General features: G+C 38.8%; 2 protein-coding genes across 5 annotated transcripts in view; one reads left to right on the top strand and one right to left on the bottom strand.

Moving 5' to 3' along the window:
- Nucleotides 1–80: 80 nt before the first annotated feature.
- Nucleotides 81–19070, top strand: part of ncf4 (neutrophil cytosolic factor 4) — a 28146-nt gene continuing 9156 nt past the window's right edge. Inside the window, exons 1-8 of one of the 4 annotated variants that reach the window (XM_086081869.1) lie at nt 81–615; nt 2263–2330; nt 2843–5351; nt 6228–6312; nt 6396–6555; nt 9577–9647; nt 10086–10213; nt 12341–12389. In XM_086081869.1, the coding sequence (XP_085937995.1) occupies nt 5320–5351; nt 6228–6312; nt 6396–6555; nt 9577–9647; nt 10086–10213; nt 12341–12389 (525 nt within the window). In that variant the 5' untranslated portion in view covers nt 81–615; nt 2263–2330; nt 2843–5319. Of the gene's footprint in view, nt 616–851; nt 2331–2842; nt 5352–6227; nt 6313–6395; nt 6556–9576; nt 9648–10085; nt 10214–12340; nt 12390–19070 lie in introns of those variants that run through there. The other 3 variants (XM_086081871.1, XM_086081870.1, XM_086081868.1) reach the window with 3 other exon arrangements.
- On the bottom strand, nt 114–17735 carry pvalb7 (parvalbumin 7). The gene is made up of 5 exons (XM_086081875.1): nt 17567–17735; nt 2887–2955; nt 1558–1687; nt 1370–1479; nt 114–586 (listed from the first exon to the last, which is right to left on the bottom strand). Exons 1-5 carry the CDS (start codon nt 17571–17573, stop codon nt 561–563), a joined length of 342 nt encoding a protein of 113 aa, XP_085938001.1. The 5' UTR covers nt 17574–17735; the 3' UTR covers nt 114–560.

Raw genomic sequence — 19070 nt, 5'->3', positions numbered from 1 at the left:
TGAACATAAGCTGTCCATTGACAGGGTTTATACTCCTTTCTTATTTCAATGCTGATCATGTATTTTAATCTTCGGCAGATTTGTTTTGAATGTAACAACAAGTAAAAGAAATATCCATTACTCAATAATCTTTTATTATCATTTCTTACTATCTTCTCTCACTTCTTGGTTGTGCTTTTTGTGTTATCTAGAGGTGGGTGAGAGGGGGCGCGTGGTGAAGAGGAGGAGGATGGAGGATGGAGGTGCACTGGCATGTGACCAAACTATAAAAATAACAAACATGAAAAATAATAATTTGGAATACAACAGCACTAGCACCAAGCTATCTTTATGAGCTCATCAAGAATGATTATGACCCGATACAGAAGTACATTTGATACCGAACAAAAAACATTAAACCCAAATCTGGTAACACCTCTTGTAGGACGCTGCCTGTTGTCGTGGGTGAGCGGTCAGTCTGGTCCGACTCCATGCGTTGGTTCCCCCGGGATGGGGAGAGAAGTTTGATGGTGGCAGGTACAAACTATGAATTCAGGGAGGTGGAGGAGTCCTGCTGTCTCCTACTCATGCACCATCGCTTCGAACTCTGGTGAAGAAGAAAATAGATAAGACTAAGTAGGGCTGTCACTATCGAATCTTATTTAAATCGATTATTCAAATAATCGCCACCCCACCTCAATAACTTTTTTTCATTCTTTAAAAAAAAAAAAGTTATTATATTCTGTGCACGAGCATGATTAAACAGGAGTTGATAGTGCGCTAATGCTAATTGCTAACCGTTTAGCTTAGGCAAATTTTGTATAATAATGCTCATGTACAGACGGTATCTACTCAATTAAATCCATGTAGATACGATGTATTGTAAACTAAATGGTGGTTACTGTTTTTGTTGTTGTTTTTTTTACCTTAAATGGTAATCATTAGCGCGCTAATGCTAATCACGTTTGCTAACCGTTTAGCATAGGCTAATTTTGCTGGTGTTTAATGGTAAGTAAACACTGCCATTTTGTTTCCATACACATTTTCTTACTCAAACAGGGTGTCTGCTTAGCGATGGGTTGACAACAGATGTTCCCCAAGCTATGCTAGCTAAGCTATGTTTAGCATTCTTGCAGTTTAACACAAATGAGTTTCCATTTACAACTGTCACACGTTAGCATGATATCTAGTCTACATTTATTAGCTTTTAATTTTTCTGTACACTTATAGTTTGAGCTGGATTACATTTTTATAGATTGACATGGCATTGTTTTCATTCCGAAAACGTAATAGTTTACTGTTTCATGTTATTAACTTGTAGGCCTCTCCCTCTGTACATTCTCATTCCGACCGCTAAGGTTGTCAGACAAAGCTTCCGCTCTTCTCTCACCGTCAATGCCAATCTTGCCGTCGCCATCTTTGTCCGCGGCTTTGAGGAACACTCTTGTCTCATCGTCTGTCAAGTCTCTGCCGTCCTTGGAGAAGCCCTTCAGCACGTACCTGGGGAAGATGGAATGTTTGTCTGCATCTTATGGGGGGGAAAAAAACTTGAGAAAAATGTTCTCATTTTCGCCTCACTTAAGCTCTTCTTCTTCTATGAAGCCACTTCCATCCACATCCAGAACCCGGAAGACCTGCTTGACGCTCTCGGCCGACATCGCCGTCATTCCCACCAGGTCGAAAAACTTTTTAGGGTCAAACGTCTCTGCTACTCCGCAAAACAAGCAAGTAGGCAAAAGAGCCCATCAATATTCATCCAGTGTTCTTTCCGTGTTAGGCGGGCTACACACATACAGATAACTGTGCCGGATTTGAGCAGGTTTCCTCTTTGCTGATCGAAATCAGCAAAGGCCTGATTATTGGACATCTCCAGAAGATTATCCTGCTACAACAATTGTCAATGTTGAACCATGCACTGTTTATGTCCATAAATGTGATTTGTGGTTCATGGTTTTGTATTCACTTTGCAGATTTTTTTAATCTTGCAACCTTTTTTATTATTATTTGAAAACAAAAAACTTTTTTTTTGGTGTGTGTTTTGTGCGCCCTCTTGTGGCATCTTGATGTATAAGTGAGTTGAGACTTGAGAAGCTTAACTTGGGAATTTATTTTTTCCTTTGGTACTATCTTTTGGCATCTTTGCACCAAGAAACTATGTTGATGTGAGTGGAAAAGCTTAGACGCAAGTAGTGCTTTGCTACCATCGTGTGGCGTGACTAGGTAAGTATATTGTTTTTTTTTGTTTTTTTGTGTCAGTTACTCACATATTTTCACTTTTCACAGGACTCAGTCCCTACTGTACTACTCTTTGTTCTTCTGGATGCAATGTGGTATCAAGCTGCCTCTCACAGGTTAGTCTTGGTACTACAACACAAATCTGGTTTGGGGGAGGAAACTCAAAATCATCGGTGGAGGAATCCGTGGTGTTAACAATGTGTGTACCCGCTTTTAGTGCCAACCTTTTCCAAACACATTTTATAAGCTCCATTCCAACAAATACTTAATAAGTAGGTGCAGGCGTGAGGAAAAAAAGTATTTACCTCCTTCCTTCCTTATTTTTAGTATTTATTTATTTATGCATTTAAATGTGTCAGATCAGTGGTTCTCAAACTTTTGACACGCAGGCCTCCATTTTCGCAGACAGCACACGATCGTCAAACAGATTCAAATATTTCACAAAGACTACCCAAGTAAATATAATATGAAGTTTCTAAATGAAAATGGGGTTGCCTGAACTTAAATCCAATTGTGATACTGTGGTATGGCCTTTAAATGTTACAGCTTTAAAACACTTTTAATATGATTCAAAAAAATAAAATAAAAACTGAAATAAAGGAGCCAAATACTTTTTCATTCCCCTCAGGGTCTCTTTCTATTGAGAAGTACAACATTGTTCATCGATCCAACCTGCAAAGGCATCAAGAGCTTTCTTGATCTCCTCCGCTTTCAACAGATCTGTCATCACCATCCTGTCAGCTGGAGGAGATGCAGAGGAAACACAAAAGGTACAGAGTAAGTTGTGAGGACACAGTACACAATGCCATCAGCAAACAAGGTACAAGCTGCACTCAAGCTTATGTTTTGATCCGTATTTGTTGTTTGCTTAGTGAGTTAGTGCCTAACCAACATCCTTTCAACTTAAGAGTTGCCCGAGCACCATTCAATTTTCAAACTATAAGTGCCTTTCAAAGCCTTATTTTCACCAACTTTAAAAATTTCCAGCCCAAACTGTCCCACTTTTCCTTTGTTGGGCTTTATGTCAATATTATATCAATATCTCATTTAACTCATTCACTGTCATTTACATAAAAAATTGGGGGCGTCATGTGATTAAAAATGTTAATTGTAATTAATCGCATGACTTCACTAGTTAACTCATGATTAATCACAAATTTTATATCTGTTCTAAATGTACGATACAAAAAAAATGCAGTTTTCATACTCTTGTTAACAAAAGTGGAAAAAAGTTAAACTAATAGAAATAGTTCAAATGAATTTTTGACGTCTATAGCCGTCAATGGCAGTGAATGAGTTAATAATGAACATTTGCATCACAAATGTTTATTATCAAATATGTATTTAAAAATGTCATGTTCTGAAATTACGCACCTTTTCTAATATATTTTTTTTTGGGGGGGGTCTGGAGATATTAGCAACATAACATAAATCACATGTATAATACATGTTATTTAAAAAATATCCCCAAATACACATTTTAATCAAGTAATTATTAAACCGCCATTTTTTTTCTTTCAAGACAAAACTGTATACCGCTTAGCAAAGGCAAATCCATATAGCATCTTTTCAGACATACAGTAGATGCTGTTATTGCAGCAGGAAACAAATATATATATATATATACTGTAATTGTCTCATTAGCTAACTACTGTAAGCAGCTTGAGTGGGAGACGGAAGGCCCCCACTGTTTGCCAAATATGCACGGGTGCCAACAACGGTATATTTAGCGTGCGCGCTAAATCTTTTGCATGTGAGGGCGGCTGTGGGCGCATTTTTAAAAAGGAATCCACCAAGTTGTTGGCAGTTTGGCCTGTTACGCAGCCAGCCTCTTATTATGTAATGACACAGAAATCCGACAAACGAGTTTAAATAAAAATATAGATACACAACCTCGACTCGCCCGATAAGTATACATATGTAAATATATACCCAATAAATGTAATGTTACTCTTCCAGCATGTATATTTCAACTTATTAGAATTCCGGTGGGTTAGGAAAACAAGTCGGCATTTCTTCTTGTGTTCACTTGGAGAAACAAGCTGCAGAGTCCTGTCCTTGAGCTACAGCCACTTGAAAACTTGCCGTTATCCACAGTGAGCGGTGTCTGTCTGCCAGCTGCAAGAAGCTGAACTTGTTGTAGGTGTTGAGTATTTTTGTGTATTTATGCACATCTTTTTCACCGCAGTGTCACTCAACACAGGCAAACACTCCTCTTGTGCTGTTTGTCCTTCACTTTGCATCACACTTCACATCTGACTCCACACCAATTTAATTGTCAGTCATTGCAAAGAAGTCTTTTGCGTTTTAGGCGTGGTATGAATATCCTGATAATCACGATTTTTTTCTTATTCTTCTTCTTTCTTTTTTTTTTAACCAAAGTAGCCTCCCCACGCCCCATATCAGTTTGTGCTAGGATTATATTGATTATTTACGTTAAATTCATGCTAATTGCTAGTATACTAGCTAATACTGTTGATGAGCCTCATGAAGTTGAAGGTCGTTTGTTTGCGGTGAATAATGCAAGTATTGAATACAGTTGTTTATGTAATATAAGTTCATGATTGTGTACATGTTAGAGGCATGGTGTTAATGCTTTACATTTTAAGTGCCTTGCCGCCATCTTGTGTCATCTATACGTGATTACAAAACCATTTATTGGCCGCATTAGCTATTTGCAGTTTTCACCATTCACAACAGAGCTCGATCACTAAACGCACCTAAATAATGGATAACTAGTTTTGAAATATGAAGTCAAGGAACATAAGAGGGTTTGACTGTTGAGGGATTTATTTTGAAAGGGGTTTAGGTAACAAAAATCAAATGCAAGATTTTTCTCCCTATTAAAAGTGAAAATAATTTGGGTGCAAAATTTACCATGAAACATTAAATTGTTTTAGCAGGCCACAACATATTTGACACTTGCGCTACAGTGTCTTTGGAAAGACTAGCACCGCATAACACTTCCTGGTTGCTGGCTTCTCTCTGGTCCGCCCCTGGTCGTGCGTGTGGATCATCATCAGAGGGAACTCTCGCTTCCTGATGCTTCATTCACACGTTTGAAACCATTTTGTTTGCTTTCTACACCGTCTGACACCTTCGGCCATGTCGCTACCTCAGCAGCTACGCGATGAGAGGTGAGTTTACAAAAGTGTCCCTTTCACTGGTGGAGGACCACTTAGTTACTGTACTGTTTTTTTCCCCCTTCTAACCACAACTAATTAAAATGTCCATAGTTGATGTATAAACATTATTAAAAGTAATATGTGCATGAGTTGCTTGAGTAACATTTTAGAATGGAGAAATCACAGCAAATTTAGTTCTCTGTAACAAAATAGAAATTGACATTAAGATATACTAAACATTGGTCAACATAAATAATGTATTCATGATATATATGGGTGGGTGGAGTACATAATATTTACATGTATGCTCGTCGTATCTATTTTGAGGTTTTGTTACGGTTATCGCTTCTGTTCTCGGAGTCCTTGAACTTGTTTGGACGTTTTCAGGAGCAAAATAAACACGCCAGTTGTCACAATTGATTGCACATATTAATAAATAAAACCATATTTAAAATAAAATTGCATTGATTGAGCTAAATGTATGAATGAAGCTTTAAAATACATTTAAATAGCAAAATATATATTTGGTTGCTAATTTGCGGATTTTCATCTTTTGCTAGGGTAGTCTGGAACATAACTGCCATAATAAATGAGGGATTGCTGAAGTAATGATATGTGGGGGGGGGGGGGGGGGACGTGGACATAGAGGCTTCCCCCGCCTGACAAATTATACATTAGTTGTGCATTAGTTCTCAATTGTATACATTTTTAATTGAATTTCATTTAATTGAATTCTTCTTCAAGGATACAAATAAATAATTAAAGAATTTATACAGGTTGTGTTTGTCATATTTTCCAAACTCGCAGTACATATTGCATGGAAAGGTAAGCTCTACTTTCATTGATTGTAACATGAAGTGTTTCCTGTTACCTTTTTTAACCACCTAGTGACTTTGACCAGCTGCCTAATAACGTCCCCATCAGTGCCACCATTGCGGATATCGAGGAGAAAAAAGGCTTCATTGACTATTTTGTGAGTTTGAAAAAAATAACACAATATAAACGCAAGTCCACAGCGACCTAGAAAACGTGCTTGTCTCCTTTCCACCGTGGCAGAGATTTGTCGTTGAGGTGAAAACCAAAGGCTCGAGCAAGTATCTGATCTACAGGCGCTACCGAGAGTTTTTCAATCTTCACCAGATCCTGGAGTCCAGATACTCTCCAGAAGACCCGGACAGACCTGGTCCCAACACCTGCGCTCTGCCCATACTTCCAGGTAACTGTTTTAAGAGACTCTCTCAGTCGCTGTCGATTTATTCATTCTGGCAACCAGAAAGTTTTTTTTGTTTATATGCCTGCTGTGTGCAAAAAGTAGCTTACAAACAATTTGGTCTTTGATTGCGGTGCTGGAGATGCGGCAGGCACACCTGTTTGCGAGATCGGTGTAGCAGTTGATTGCGCCACAGGAGGCCGTTAAACGTTTTCTACCAAAAGTACCGAGACATCAATAAAAGTGCTTAGAATGGAGATAAACATGAAAGTGTTGGACTGGCAGACACACTTATGTATTTCATCAGCTGTTTGTAATGACTCAATGTTGGGTTTTTGCAATAACTGACTTGGTTAGCTCATAGACTGACTGTTTTGAAGCCTTGTGGTATTCTATGGTAGGAGGAGTTAGTAGTGGGAAGTAATGAATGAATTACTGCTGCTTTGAATGTATTTTTCAGGATTACATTTAATTGACAAATATAATTCATTGGCTTGGTGATGAAAAGGTGCATCCGTCAATGTTTGGCGTCAACATTAAGCCTGCTACTTGGCATAAAAAGATGGCTAACGTTGAGCTAGCTAGTGTCAGCCATCACAATCTGGTTAGCTTGCTAGCTTGAGGAAGCTATTGTGACTTTCACATACTGCTGTTCTTTTTCGTTTTAAAACAAAAATGTCAACCGTGTGTACAAAACATGGCTCCTTTTGCAGTGGAAGACTATTTTGAACATTCAGTATATGTAACTTCACTTAGTAGCATTAGCACGACTGCTATCATAGTGTTTCTGTCCAATGAAAAATCACCAAAATCTGCTTTTTAATTTGATCCAGAAAATAACTTGTTTTTCAGATTTGGGAGATACATACATCCTTCGTATTGGACAGCAAGTCATTTATTTATTTTACCCTGCTAGGTTGTTGTCCTTAGGTTTTCAAGGGTGGAATTTGATTAATGTGCTGTTTTAAAGTTTGCTGGTTTATTCACCAGCGTGGGTTTGAATTGAACATGAGTCACATCATTTCAGACCAGTATTGCATTATTGATTTTTTTACATTCAGGATTTGATTGCACCTTTTTTGGAATTCAAAAGTATAGCAAAACCTTTAAAAGTGTGCTGCTTTGAATGTGTGCCAGTGCTACCCAATCACCATTTATCTTTTGCGGAAATGGAATACATTATGATTTCAATCAGTCTCTCTCACTGAATGGGAGGACTGGGCCCCGGTTTGGGGGGCGTTCAACTTTTCTACAAACTTTAGCATCTGCCGCAGAGGAATCTGCTGGATAATATTAGAGCTGATGGGTTTAATTGCGGAGCTCATCAAGATGGAAAAGGGAAACCGAAGGAGAGGCATGGGATGATAGGATGTCAGGCGGCAGGCAAAAAAAGACATATGGTCTTCTCCACTTTGAAACAAGTCATTAGAAACCGTAATGACTCTTTTTGCTAGTAATTTTGATGTAATCCAGGATTTTCCAGCCATGCGGATTTTGCAAAACAAATCTCTGCCATTACAAAGATGAAGGTTAGAAAAGACAATTTGATTCGATTCAAACGAACTCGTGTCACAGAGTGGCTGAGTCATTTACTGCTTTAGCGTGAATGAGAGGAGGAGGAGGAATTGATTGAGTGTGAGCTGAACATTAAGGCCGAGGGTCATTAAGAGTGGGCTAAATGGGATTTAATAACAGCATTAGATGGCCTTGGGGCTGGGAATGATTTACTCGGTGCCGCCTCATCTTTGCTGGACTTAGAATGGTTGTGTCATTTTTCTATTTCTGTCTTTATAATGTGGGGCTCATTTGAGAAACTGTTGAGTACGAAACTCCATAACTAAAATCACCACTAACTGAATAATAACAATGCAAAACGCCATAGACGGGCTAATGAAGCTAGGATACAACATAACATTACTCACAGGCATATATTCTTTATCCTCTATGAAAAATGACTAATATTAATGCAGCTTACTCCAGCTTAGTTGTGACCGTCTTCTTTGCTTATACACATACAACACCCACACAATTAATTAAAAACATAAAATCATGATGCACAAACTGTAAAATTCTTTGCATTCTATTTTTGATTGCTATTAGTGTTCAGTAGGGGTGTCCAAACCAGGTCATAGGGGCTTTTTGCGGCCTGCCATACATTTTTTAGTGGCCCGCTGCATTTACTAAAAAACACATTTGACATGGCCTTGCAATGCTAATTAAAAAAGAAAGAAAAGAAAACCGATGGAGGTGGGCAGAGTGAGACGGCACGGCGTGGAAAAAATATGTGTGACTAAATTGTAGAGATACAATTCAACTATTTAGAACTAAAATAATAATCAGGTGGCGAAAGATCGGTTTCTTCCACTTTCTGGTCAGTGTCAAGATTTGTCCCATTTATGAACATTAAAGATCATCAAATAACTGTTTAAAATATAGTCAGTTACCTCAGGTTTTTGGTCTGAATGTGGAGATGCGATTTCGTCACTTTTGTTTGGTGCAGGGGTGGCGCTAGTCTAGTGGGATAGAGGGCCATGGCCACCCCAAAATCTTGAAAATCCAAACTATTCGCCTTTAACTGTAGCAGTTTTCCAAAAATAACGAGCAGATATAAACAATAAATTATATAATATAATAATATATATGATAAAATTTGAGAGTGTCCACTCTAAAAACAGTTGGGTCAAAAACAACCCAACTATGGGTCCAAAATGGACCGATCCTTTACTTGGGTCGATTTGAACCAACTTTGAGTCAAGAAATTGGTCTTTCAGCATAAAACAACTCATAAATATTGGGTCATTTTGTATAAAACAACCCAGAAAGCTGGGCCAAATTGACCCATAAAGTGGATCGGTCCATTTTTGATCCATAATTGGGTTATTTTTTACCCATTTTTCCCTATGCGGCCCTCAAATAAAAAAGTTTGGACACTCGAGGCGAGGCGTACAGTAAGTTTTTTTATTTACTTTATTTTTTATTTTATTTTTTACACAGTACAATACTAGAGTGTATCTTCTCTGTCTCCAGGTAAAGTGTTCATCGGCAACAAGCGTGAGATCGCGGAGAGCCGAATTCCGGAGCTGTACACGTACATGAAGGTAAACCGCTGAGTCCGAGTCAAAGCCAAGTCTTGTTGCGCCTCGCTCCAACTTGTGCGCCTTCACCTATAAGTGGGTTGAGTGAGGCTGTAGGTGGATGCCGCACTGACTTGAATGTTCGCTGGCGCATCAGTTTGCAGATGAAGCTGCGCGCGTAGGCGTCGCCTCTTTTCTCTCTCTCTCGCGCTCTCTTTCTCCTCTCTCTCCTTCTGCACCATGCCCACATCACGCCTGACTGACAGCAGTTGTGGGACTTTTGACCCCCCTCCCCCCCACAAACTCACACCACGTCGTCTTCTCCTACTCACTTGCCTTGCTTGTTTTTTTTTCCCACCATCTTTTCCTGCTTCACACTTTCCACCTCGCTAGTCTCCCACAACCCTACCTTCCCTTTCGTTCCCATCAGAGTCCTCCTCTCCTCTCCTCTCTCTCCTGCAGAGACTGTTGGGTCTGCCAACGTGGTTGCTGCTGGATGAGGATCTCAGGATGTTCTTCTACCAGACGGAGCAGGACAGCCAATACCAGCCTCGAGCTCTCAGGCGTCTGCGACCGCCCACCCGCAAAGTGTAAGCCCCTCTGTCCATGTATCTCATTAAGCACCACTAGCAGAATTGGGAAAGAGTTCAATAACCATTTTCGGGACGACCAGCTAATTATGTTGTTTTCACGAGCCCCTTTAAGTCATTCAAACCCCAAAAAACATATAAATACGTTTTTTAACGCACAGTAGAGATCAGCCAGGGCCATGTTGCAACAAGCTATTTTTCCCAGTGTTTTCAACAGGTTTGTGAATTATGATGAAACGTAGCTATATTCTAATGCTAACTGTTGATACAAATATGCTTTTTTTTTTCCTGATGAAAGAAGAGTCTCTAATCTTTCTTTTGGGAGGTTCCATGTTTTTATAGCAATAGAACAGAATATTCTGTGGCCCTTGCAAAATCAGTCAAAATCCAGTAAAACAGCCGGGAGCGAAGGCGGTTACTTCAGTGAAAATGGCTGGGAGTGAATGAGTTAATTGGTCTACATTGTGCCAATGAATAACAAAAGTCCAAAGTATTTATTTAGTCTTAGTCTACGTCATGCTAGGTTTTCCGCCGTAGCGAAGGTGTGTCTTTGAAGGTATGCCTGACGGAATGACAATTTGGTGGCAGATTGTTGGTCTAAAATTGCACCCGCTCGGATCACGTCTAAATATTGGCGCAGCTGATTTATACACAATTTTGGTGAATTTGGTAATGGACACAGGCAGACAGATTCTGAGCTCTGCAGTCATGTCCGTGGATCTCATCTTTTTTCATTTCTGAATAATTATATAAATAAATTCATTCAGATTTTGACTAAATTTTACCAGTTTATTAAAAAAAAAAAGTTACACAAGGGTTGAGGAACGAACTCATCCCCTTTTATTTTAGGAGATTGCCACTTTACCTCCTAAGCTATGCCACTCCTACTGTTTGCTTATATCCAAAAAGTCACGAAGATTACAGCTGACGAGCGATATACTAACACACGGTAGGAGCTGCATGGCTCAGGGAGTAGATTGGTCTCCTAACCTGAAGTTGTCGGTTTATTCCTCAACGCTTGAGTAACTTTTTTTTATTTTTATTCTCTTCCAAGTGTTAATTTTACTTTGTTTAAAATGGGACCAAATAGACTCTGTCTAGAGTAAAATTTACTCTACAAAATTTACTGCGTACCCAACTTATGTTGTCTGTTGCTGGCTGTGATCATGGCTGTGAGCCGTTTCCACACAGAGATGTCTCCATGCTAGATGCAAGGGCGCTAGGTGGGGATGAGAGGGTTTGCTATAATTGGTGACAAATGTTCACGCCCACAAAAGCACAAACCACCATTTTTTGAATAGGATGACTTCCATGCATCTGCAAATTTACCAACACCAGGTCTAACCTGCCTCCTTGCAGTCATAGACCGAGTGTTTGAGCTCACTGTCTAAATGTCAGTCACGGTTTATTTTTTGGAGGACCTATCCTAATGAAGAACTCACTCAAAATGTGCGTTTTTTAAGGATAAATCTCAACTGAGACAAGCTTTGTACGCCAGGTAGGAGCTAAATTAAGCTTAGGTTAGCGGAAGAATCTTTGCCGCATGTGCATGTACTCCCGCAATAATCTGGAAGCTGTTTATTTTTAAGGATACAATTACAACAAAAAAATTATTTTAAAAATAGAATCGACAATGTAATGGATTGAAATGATCACCCGTGTCTTATGTTAATGAATCAAATGTGGGAGATATGAGTTACGATACGATACGATATGATATACTTTTATTTTCCCCGTGGGGAACTTTTTCCTGGACTCCGTCCAGCTGCAGTTACAGTAAGGAAGAAACAAGAAAGTTAGGTCAACAAGTCGTTCATTTATAAGCCACAGAGGCGTTAGGAGTTGAGCCTACTTCCTTATTTGCGATGAACATTCAGCCATCCGATGGTTAGCGCATGGTGTGTTTCGCCAGGAGAATATGTGGTAAGGGGAGACTCTCTCAAGAGGAAATGATGCAAAATTTGACTCATTACTTCCCCTTCACACGCATTCCCTTTTGCTTCACCCCCACAATATCACCACAGATGGTGCTTGTTCCAATTTAGAAATCACACTCTGTATTAGACAAAATGTATATTTTCTCGAGTTTATTATATGTTAAACTACATTGTTTTCTTGCTCTTTTAGGAAGACAGTCAAACCCAAGACAGACCTTTTCTCATCACCCAGAGCTGAGGTACACGCGCGCCTGTTATTGTATTTATTATTGTCGCGCAAAATTTTGCTACATCCCATGACAGCCAGCTCCACAGCATCACACGTGACCATGCGGGGGTGTAGACGCACACATTCAAACTAAAAATCTATATTTACAAACATGTGAAGAATCAATACTGAGTTTCGCACGTTACACAATTGGCGCCACAATTGGAGTGGATGCATCAACATCTAAAGGGTTGACTTGGAACAAAAGGGTTGCCATATGCAGTAGAAATATTTGTACTGCATTGGCACAGTGTATACAGTAATTACAAATTTAACTCATTTACTGCCATTGACGGCTATAGACGTCAAAAATGTATTTTAACTATTTCTATTAGTTTAACTTTTTTTCCCCCACTTTTGTTAACAAGAGTATGAAAACCTAGATTTTTTAAATTGTACATTTAGAACAGATATAAAATTTGTGATTAATTGTGCGTTAACTAGTGAAGTCATGCGATTAATTACGATTAAAAATTTTAATCGCCTAACGCCCCTAAATTTTAATAATCTTGTAATACAGTACTATCAAGAGGAAAATGAGGGCCACCAGATCCCAAAACAAAGATCTGACAGCAAACAACAAGAAGGCCTGGGATTGACATAATCGTTTTGAAAATAGCATCCATCCATCCATCCATCTTTTTCCCCATGCAAAACACTCGAAAGTATGCATGGTGATGTCTTCACATTATTCAAATTTTTTGACATCCTGTTTTCATGAGTTTTATGAGCTGGAAGCCCAAATAATGTAAAAATAAACAAATAAATACTTGAAATTACTTCAGTTGTGGGCCCTGAATCTATAATCTATGAAAGTTTGACTCTTTGAATAGAATTATGGTAATGTTTCAACTTTCCGAGGATATTCAAATTTTTTGATGAGCACCTGTATGTGGCTGGCATAGACCGATGAAGAAAAATAAATGTGAATTGTGAATCACTGATTTAGAATAGTGTAGAAATACTTTCTGTCTGCGTTGTACATGACTGAAGATAAATCAAAACAGTTCTCACAATGCAGTGAAGGTCTCAACCACTGCAAACTATAACAAACATGTTGTTTAGCGAACTAGTGTCGCCCAAATGCAAAGGCAACATTTTCAAAACCTCTTTAATTTGATTTGATTAGCTTTTGCAGGTGTACTTAATATTATGACAGGTTGTACAAAACTGTGACGCACTATGCACGGGCTGACTTCACGTGCTTTTGTTCCACGCATACCTAGTGCCCTTGCAGAAACACTTAACTTCTACAAGACTGCTCAGAAATGAATGCATTTAATACAAAAAAACTGAAGCAATACTGTACATAGTCTGCACACTCCAGCGGTCTTTTATTGGCATACTGAGCTCAGCTTCTCTAGTTTACTTGCCTCTCTCCCTCACTCTCTCTCCCACACAACAGTAAAAGACTGGTGCAATCTACCCACAATGCTGCCGGCCTACTCAACATTTTATTTTAGCTCGTTCTCTCTCGGAGAACTGAGTGCCCCTTGGTGTGCTTCTCGGTGCTCGCGCTCGTCCTGCGTCGTGTTCTCTCGGCTACGGAAAACAGTCGCTAAGTGACAATTCTTGCCAGGGAGCCGAGAGTTTAATTGCATGCTACTCTGGTGCAGGGTTATTAGAATTTGGGAATTTTCATTTTAGTTAGTTTTAATTTGTTTTGAGGGCGGGTCTGGTAGTTTTTATTATTTTTAGTTATTTTAAAAATGCTTAGTTTTAGTTAGTTTTGGTATTCGTTTTCCTTTAAAAAAAGGTGTATTACTTGGCTGCAATATTTAATGAACACCATGGTAAAATGAAAAAAAGTAACGCATTTCTTGCCAAGCATTGCATTTCGGCTAAGTTAAATAAAAAAGCAGGCAAGCCGAGCTATTTGAGCCAAAAGTCAAGCACCAAAAATTGTCGCTTAGGAGGGACATCATCTGAAGGTGCTTTTCTATTGGCTGTTGCTAGATGACGTCATTTCTGCACGACACACTTTCAAACGTCCTTATTCCGGTAAATATCGAAAAATAAATATACTTAAAATCACATTTAAAAAACCCCAAAGGCCGATGTATTAAATTAGTTACCAAAGACTAAACAAAGGACATTTTCGCAATAATTATAGTTACTTTTAGTTAGTTTTGTAAATGTAAGTTCAGTTAGTTTTTGTTAGCACTTTTACTACCGAACGCTATCCAAAAAACAATCCTATTTAATCAGTTTCGTCACGTTTCATTGTAATTCCATACTACCGGGAGCCCATTGAAAAGAGATACAATGATGCCATCTGCTGGTCAAAGATAATGGGTGTTTGTGATTTCACAAGCCCATTCACTAGACAGCGCTGCGCAACAAGTTCCAGTGCCCATTAGCAACACCCCCCCCGCAACGTGGTAAACGTCAATGAACGTTTTTGCTGGCATTCATTTGGACTTAAATATACGTCATTAGACGTTTTTGGCTGTAAAAGAGTTAAAAAAAACTTTTATTTTATTTAACGAGAATGTTTTTTTGATTTTAGTTTTAGTTAGTTTGTTAGTTCTCTTAAACTAAAAATAATCTTGCTCTGATGTAGCACTATGGCAATAATGCTACCGGTCCCTCGATTGAAACTTATGGGACTCTCTATGGACACCATTTTGAATGATCACTGGCAAATCCCAACCTCTTAAAATGTACCCCCGGTCTGTTGAAACCAACACGAGTACAAGTCGAAGTCTCAGAAAATATATCAAGTACATGGTAGAGACATAAAATGATCGGGCATTTGAAGTCCTTGATCAGTAAGGGGCAAAATTGGGACAAAAGCAACCTGATTGACTTTATGAAATGTCCTCCATCCCTCTCACATGGGCAAAAAGAACCTTGGTGACTGATACATGTTCTTTTATTAAATGGGCCAAACAGGAAAACCACTGTTTAGAAAGCAGAAGTCACAAAGTTGTTTCGAATCTCAGCGGCATCACTACTTCCTCCTCTCTCGTTTGTAATTAGGTTCTTTGATTGGCTCTTTATTGCTGTTCAGTTTCAGCAGCTCCTTGCTTCTCTCAAAACTTTCGACCTGCTTCATTCCTCACATCTCTTTCAGCGTGCCAGAAATGGTGAGGATTCTTTTCACTTGACACGGCAGAGCTGTAACCATGGAAACATGGCTGGCAGTTCTGAATTGGCCTGCAGGTACAGTAGTTAGGCCTGACAATCCGCCGAGTCAAATCTCCCTCCAGTAGGGACCTGCAGTACAGGCTTCATAAAGTATTCCTCTTTTGGCTTTTCACCGAGGGAACGCCAGCTCCCTCCTCGCTGGCGCTAATCAAGGAGCGAAAGCTTTTTACAAGCTTGTTAGGGCGGGTGGGCGCGCGTCTAATTGCGCAGGATGATTGCTCCTGTGCCGGGCTCAACCCAGGTGTCATTTCCCGTCGTTCCCTGTGCAAACGAATCGCACCGGTGCAACAATACTTAACTGCTCCATTCTATTGAAACGGCTTTGCCTAGTTTTTGCTCACAAATCCGTTAATGAACTCCAAGTAGATCATTGCAATCCCATATTCTATGCGTCTTTCTACACTCTTAGGTGCCTTTGTAAAGGGTTACTACATCATTAATAATCTCTGATAGAAAATGTCCATCGTACTTAATTTAATTAAAAAAATAATAATTAAAAAATAGAAATACTGTCTATATATATTTTTAATGCATTTTTTAATTTGTATATCAGCATTTTCAGGCATAAAAATTGAAAATTAACAAATTTAAAAATGTTGAAAAATCAATAACTGTAAAAGTCCGACATTTTTGAAATTTTTTGGACCAACATTATTGTGGTAGTAAGTATATATAAAATGTATATAAAAAATTCTTTTTTAAAAATGACATTGAAAAATGTGTACTTTTTTGCTTGTGTGTTAGCATTTTGACCCCAAAAATTGTAAAGGATTAAAATGTTTTTAAAAAAAATAAAGAAAAATTCCAACATTTCAAATTTTTTTAGACAGACGTAAATGTTACTGTGTATTTTTAAAATATAATTTAAATGAAAATACATTTAGAAACGTGTGTGTACCTTTTTGTAGTCGCAAATAAAAATCATTTTAGTAATTATACAACTAATTCATATAAGTACATTTGAAATGTTTTACGTTTTTACTTATTTCACACATTTTCAAACAAAAATAGAACATTAACAAAACTTAACTAAATGATAACTATATAAATTATTAGACACAAATAAATGAAAATTATTTTTTAATTGTACTCCTTACATGCTTTTGTAGCAGCATTTCCATGCTAAAATGACAAATCTAAATACAATTTGAAGTACTGTATACACAATATACAGTGTATTTGCTAAAGTGGCACAATTAACATGCAAAAATAAAATAAAAATATAATTTATTCTAACATGCAATTTCTTTGCGTATCGAGCAGCATTTACACACTAACTTTTGAAGTGGTATGCTACTTAAACCAAGTCAAACCAAAGATTGAGAGAAGAAAAGACCATTACATGAATTTGGTAGTTTATCGCTGTCAACACTAGCAAATTATAGCCACAAAACAACTCCATGCCACAACAAAAGTTACTTATTTCGTGTGTGAGAGTGTTGGTGTCAACACGGTCAAATTAATCTGTGTCTGATCGTTAATCCAGATTTGTCATTCTGTCCACTCTGGGATTAAAGTCACACACATACATACACTTAGTCATGTCTTGTTGACCCATCCTGGCCCATTATGTCACATAGCACAGCACTACACAGACAGAATAAATGGTGCAGTTTAAAAAAAAATATATATATTATTTTTTTAAATATATATAGTATTTTATAGTATTAAGAGCAGTAACAAGGCAGATGATTGAATTTGTTTTCTCCAACAATGCATTCGATTTATTTGTCAAAATGTAAACGTAAAGTATTCATGAGTTCACACCTGTTGAATAATGGACACTTTTTTTATTGCACCACCTTTAACACTAACATGCTGTGTTTGTGATTATTGGAATTTTCCCCACTAATTGAGAATGAGAGAGAGAGAACATAAACCAAAATAACAAGTATGTACGACAGATAACAGATCCGGCCGACATCCCCCCCCCCCCACACACACTAACATAAAGTAATAGTTACATAGTTGAACAGAACATAAGCCAAAGTCGCTCACCACACATCGTCCCGTGAAGTTGATCCCGATCTTCCTCACTCGCTGCGAGCCGAACGGACAGCAAAGGCAGCAGTGATCTGTCAGCCCCGCACCTCTGTTTTAAATTTCACTATTCCTACCTCCTCCTCTTCCCCCTCCTCCTCCTCCTCTTCTTCTTCTTCACCTCCCTCCTACTGCTCTCGCCGCTCCGCGTTCTTTTTTTGGCCAGCCGAGCTCCGTTTTTGTTGCTGCTGCCGCCGCTGCTGCTGATGCTGATGCTGCCTCGCCGCCCAGCTTATCTTCTCACGCACCCAGATGCGCGCCTCATCTCGTTGCGGCTCACTCTGCGCTTGCCGCTCGTCTTTTAATGTTTGGCTTGATGAGGCACACTTCAAAATGCTGTTTTCCAATTTGGATGGATTTTGAGATGATTGGGTTACTTTTACCCAAGGTTGGGTTATTTTGTCCCAGCAGGGCTGTAGAGCTGAATCTGGTTGCCATTTTTAAATTTTTGCAAGTTAAAGTCGATTTAATGACACATTGTGGGACATATGCGAGTAAATTGCTTCTTCAAATGGTGGTAATAAAATTAGTATCATCTTTAACCACAGCTATGTTGATAACCAAGACGAAAAAATCGGCCCTGGTATTTTGACTTAGCCCCACCGTCAGCCCAACTCCTGCCTAACATGTAGTTCTGCCACTAATGTTTGTTGATGTTTCAGTTTGCTATCTATATTCAAACTGGATTAACGGACTGGTCCCTCTAAATTGTGGGCCAGTCTCTAGGGGTAAAATGTAGGAAAAATAATAATTAAAAAGCACTGCATAGTCCCCAAACGAGGCTGGCCCACCGGGCATCTGCCCTATATGCCAGATGGCCAGTCCAGCCCTGTTGATAACTAAGTAACCCATTTCTTGGTAGCTATAACCAAGTTATGGCCCCCTCGCTAGACTAATGAATATTAATGAAGTGTGGTGACGTATATCTTGCGGTACCCCATTGCTCGGCCCCTTTTGAACCCAGTGTTGGGTTATTTCACCCAGTAATTTTGAAAGTGGGAAAAGATGCTCACATGCGCTTTTCCGTCGAAATGTGCTTTTTGGGGTCGCTAAAAAGTTGGAAAGCAGGGACATTGGTGTTCCAAGACACTGGAAACTACTGAACCCCCATTTATTGTAGTGGATACATTCCAGAAAATAAAATGAAAACCCACAATCTAGTGTTAACATCATTGTCATTGCTCATTTTCTCACTGTCAATAAATGGGAGATATTGTTTCACATCATTTTGAGGGATAAGCGGTTCAGAAAATGGCGGGATGGATGGAAAGCAAGACTCTCTCACTCGAACAGTTCTCCAAATAAAAGGCAAAGCATTTTTTTTGTCACTCCCAGTTACTGGGAAACAAAGTTGAAGCAAACATTATGTATTTAAACACCCATATTTTCAACCAAATCAAATAATTCATGCGGCACTTACTGCTCCATTTACAGTTGTCATTTAATTGTTTTATATTCATAT

This window comes from Leptonotus elevatus, chromosome 8 (genome assembly GCF_054856555.1).
Source record: "Leptonotus elevatus isolate MCC_2025b chromosome 8, RoL_Lele_1.0, whole genome shotgun sequence".
Lineage (NCBI taxonomy): Eukaryota > Metazoa > Chordata > Actinopteri > Syngnathiformes > Syngnathidae > Leptonotus > Leptonotus elevatus.
This window is presented reverse-complemented; position numbering and strand designations above follow the sequence as displayed.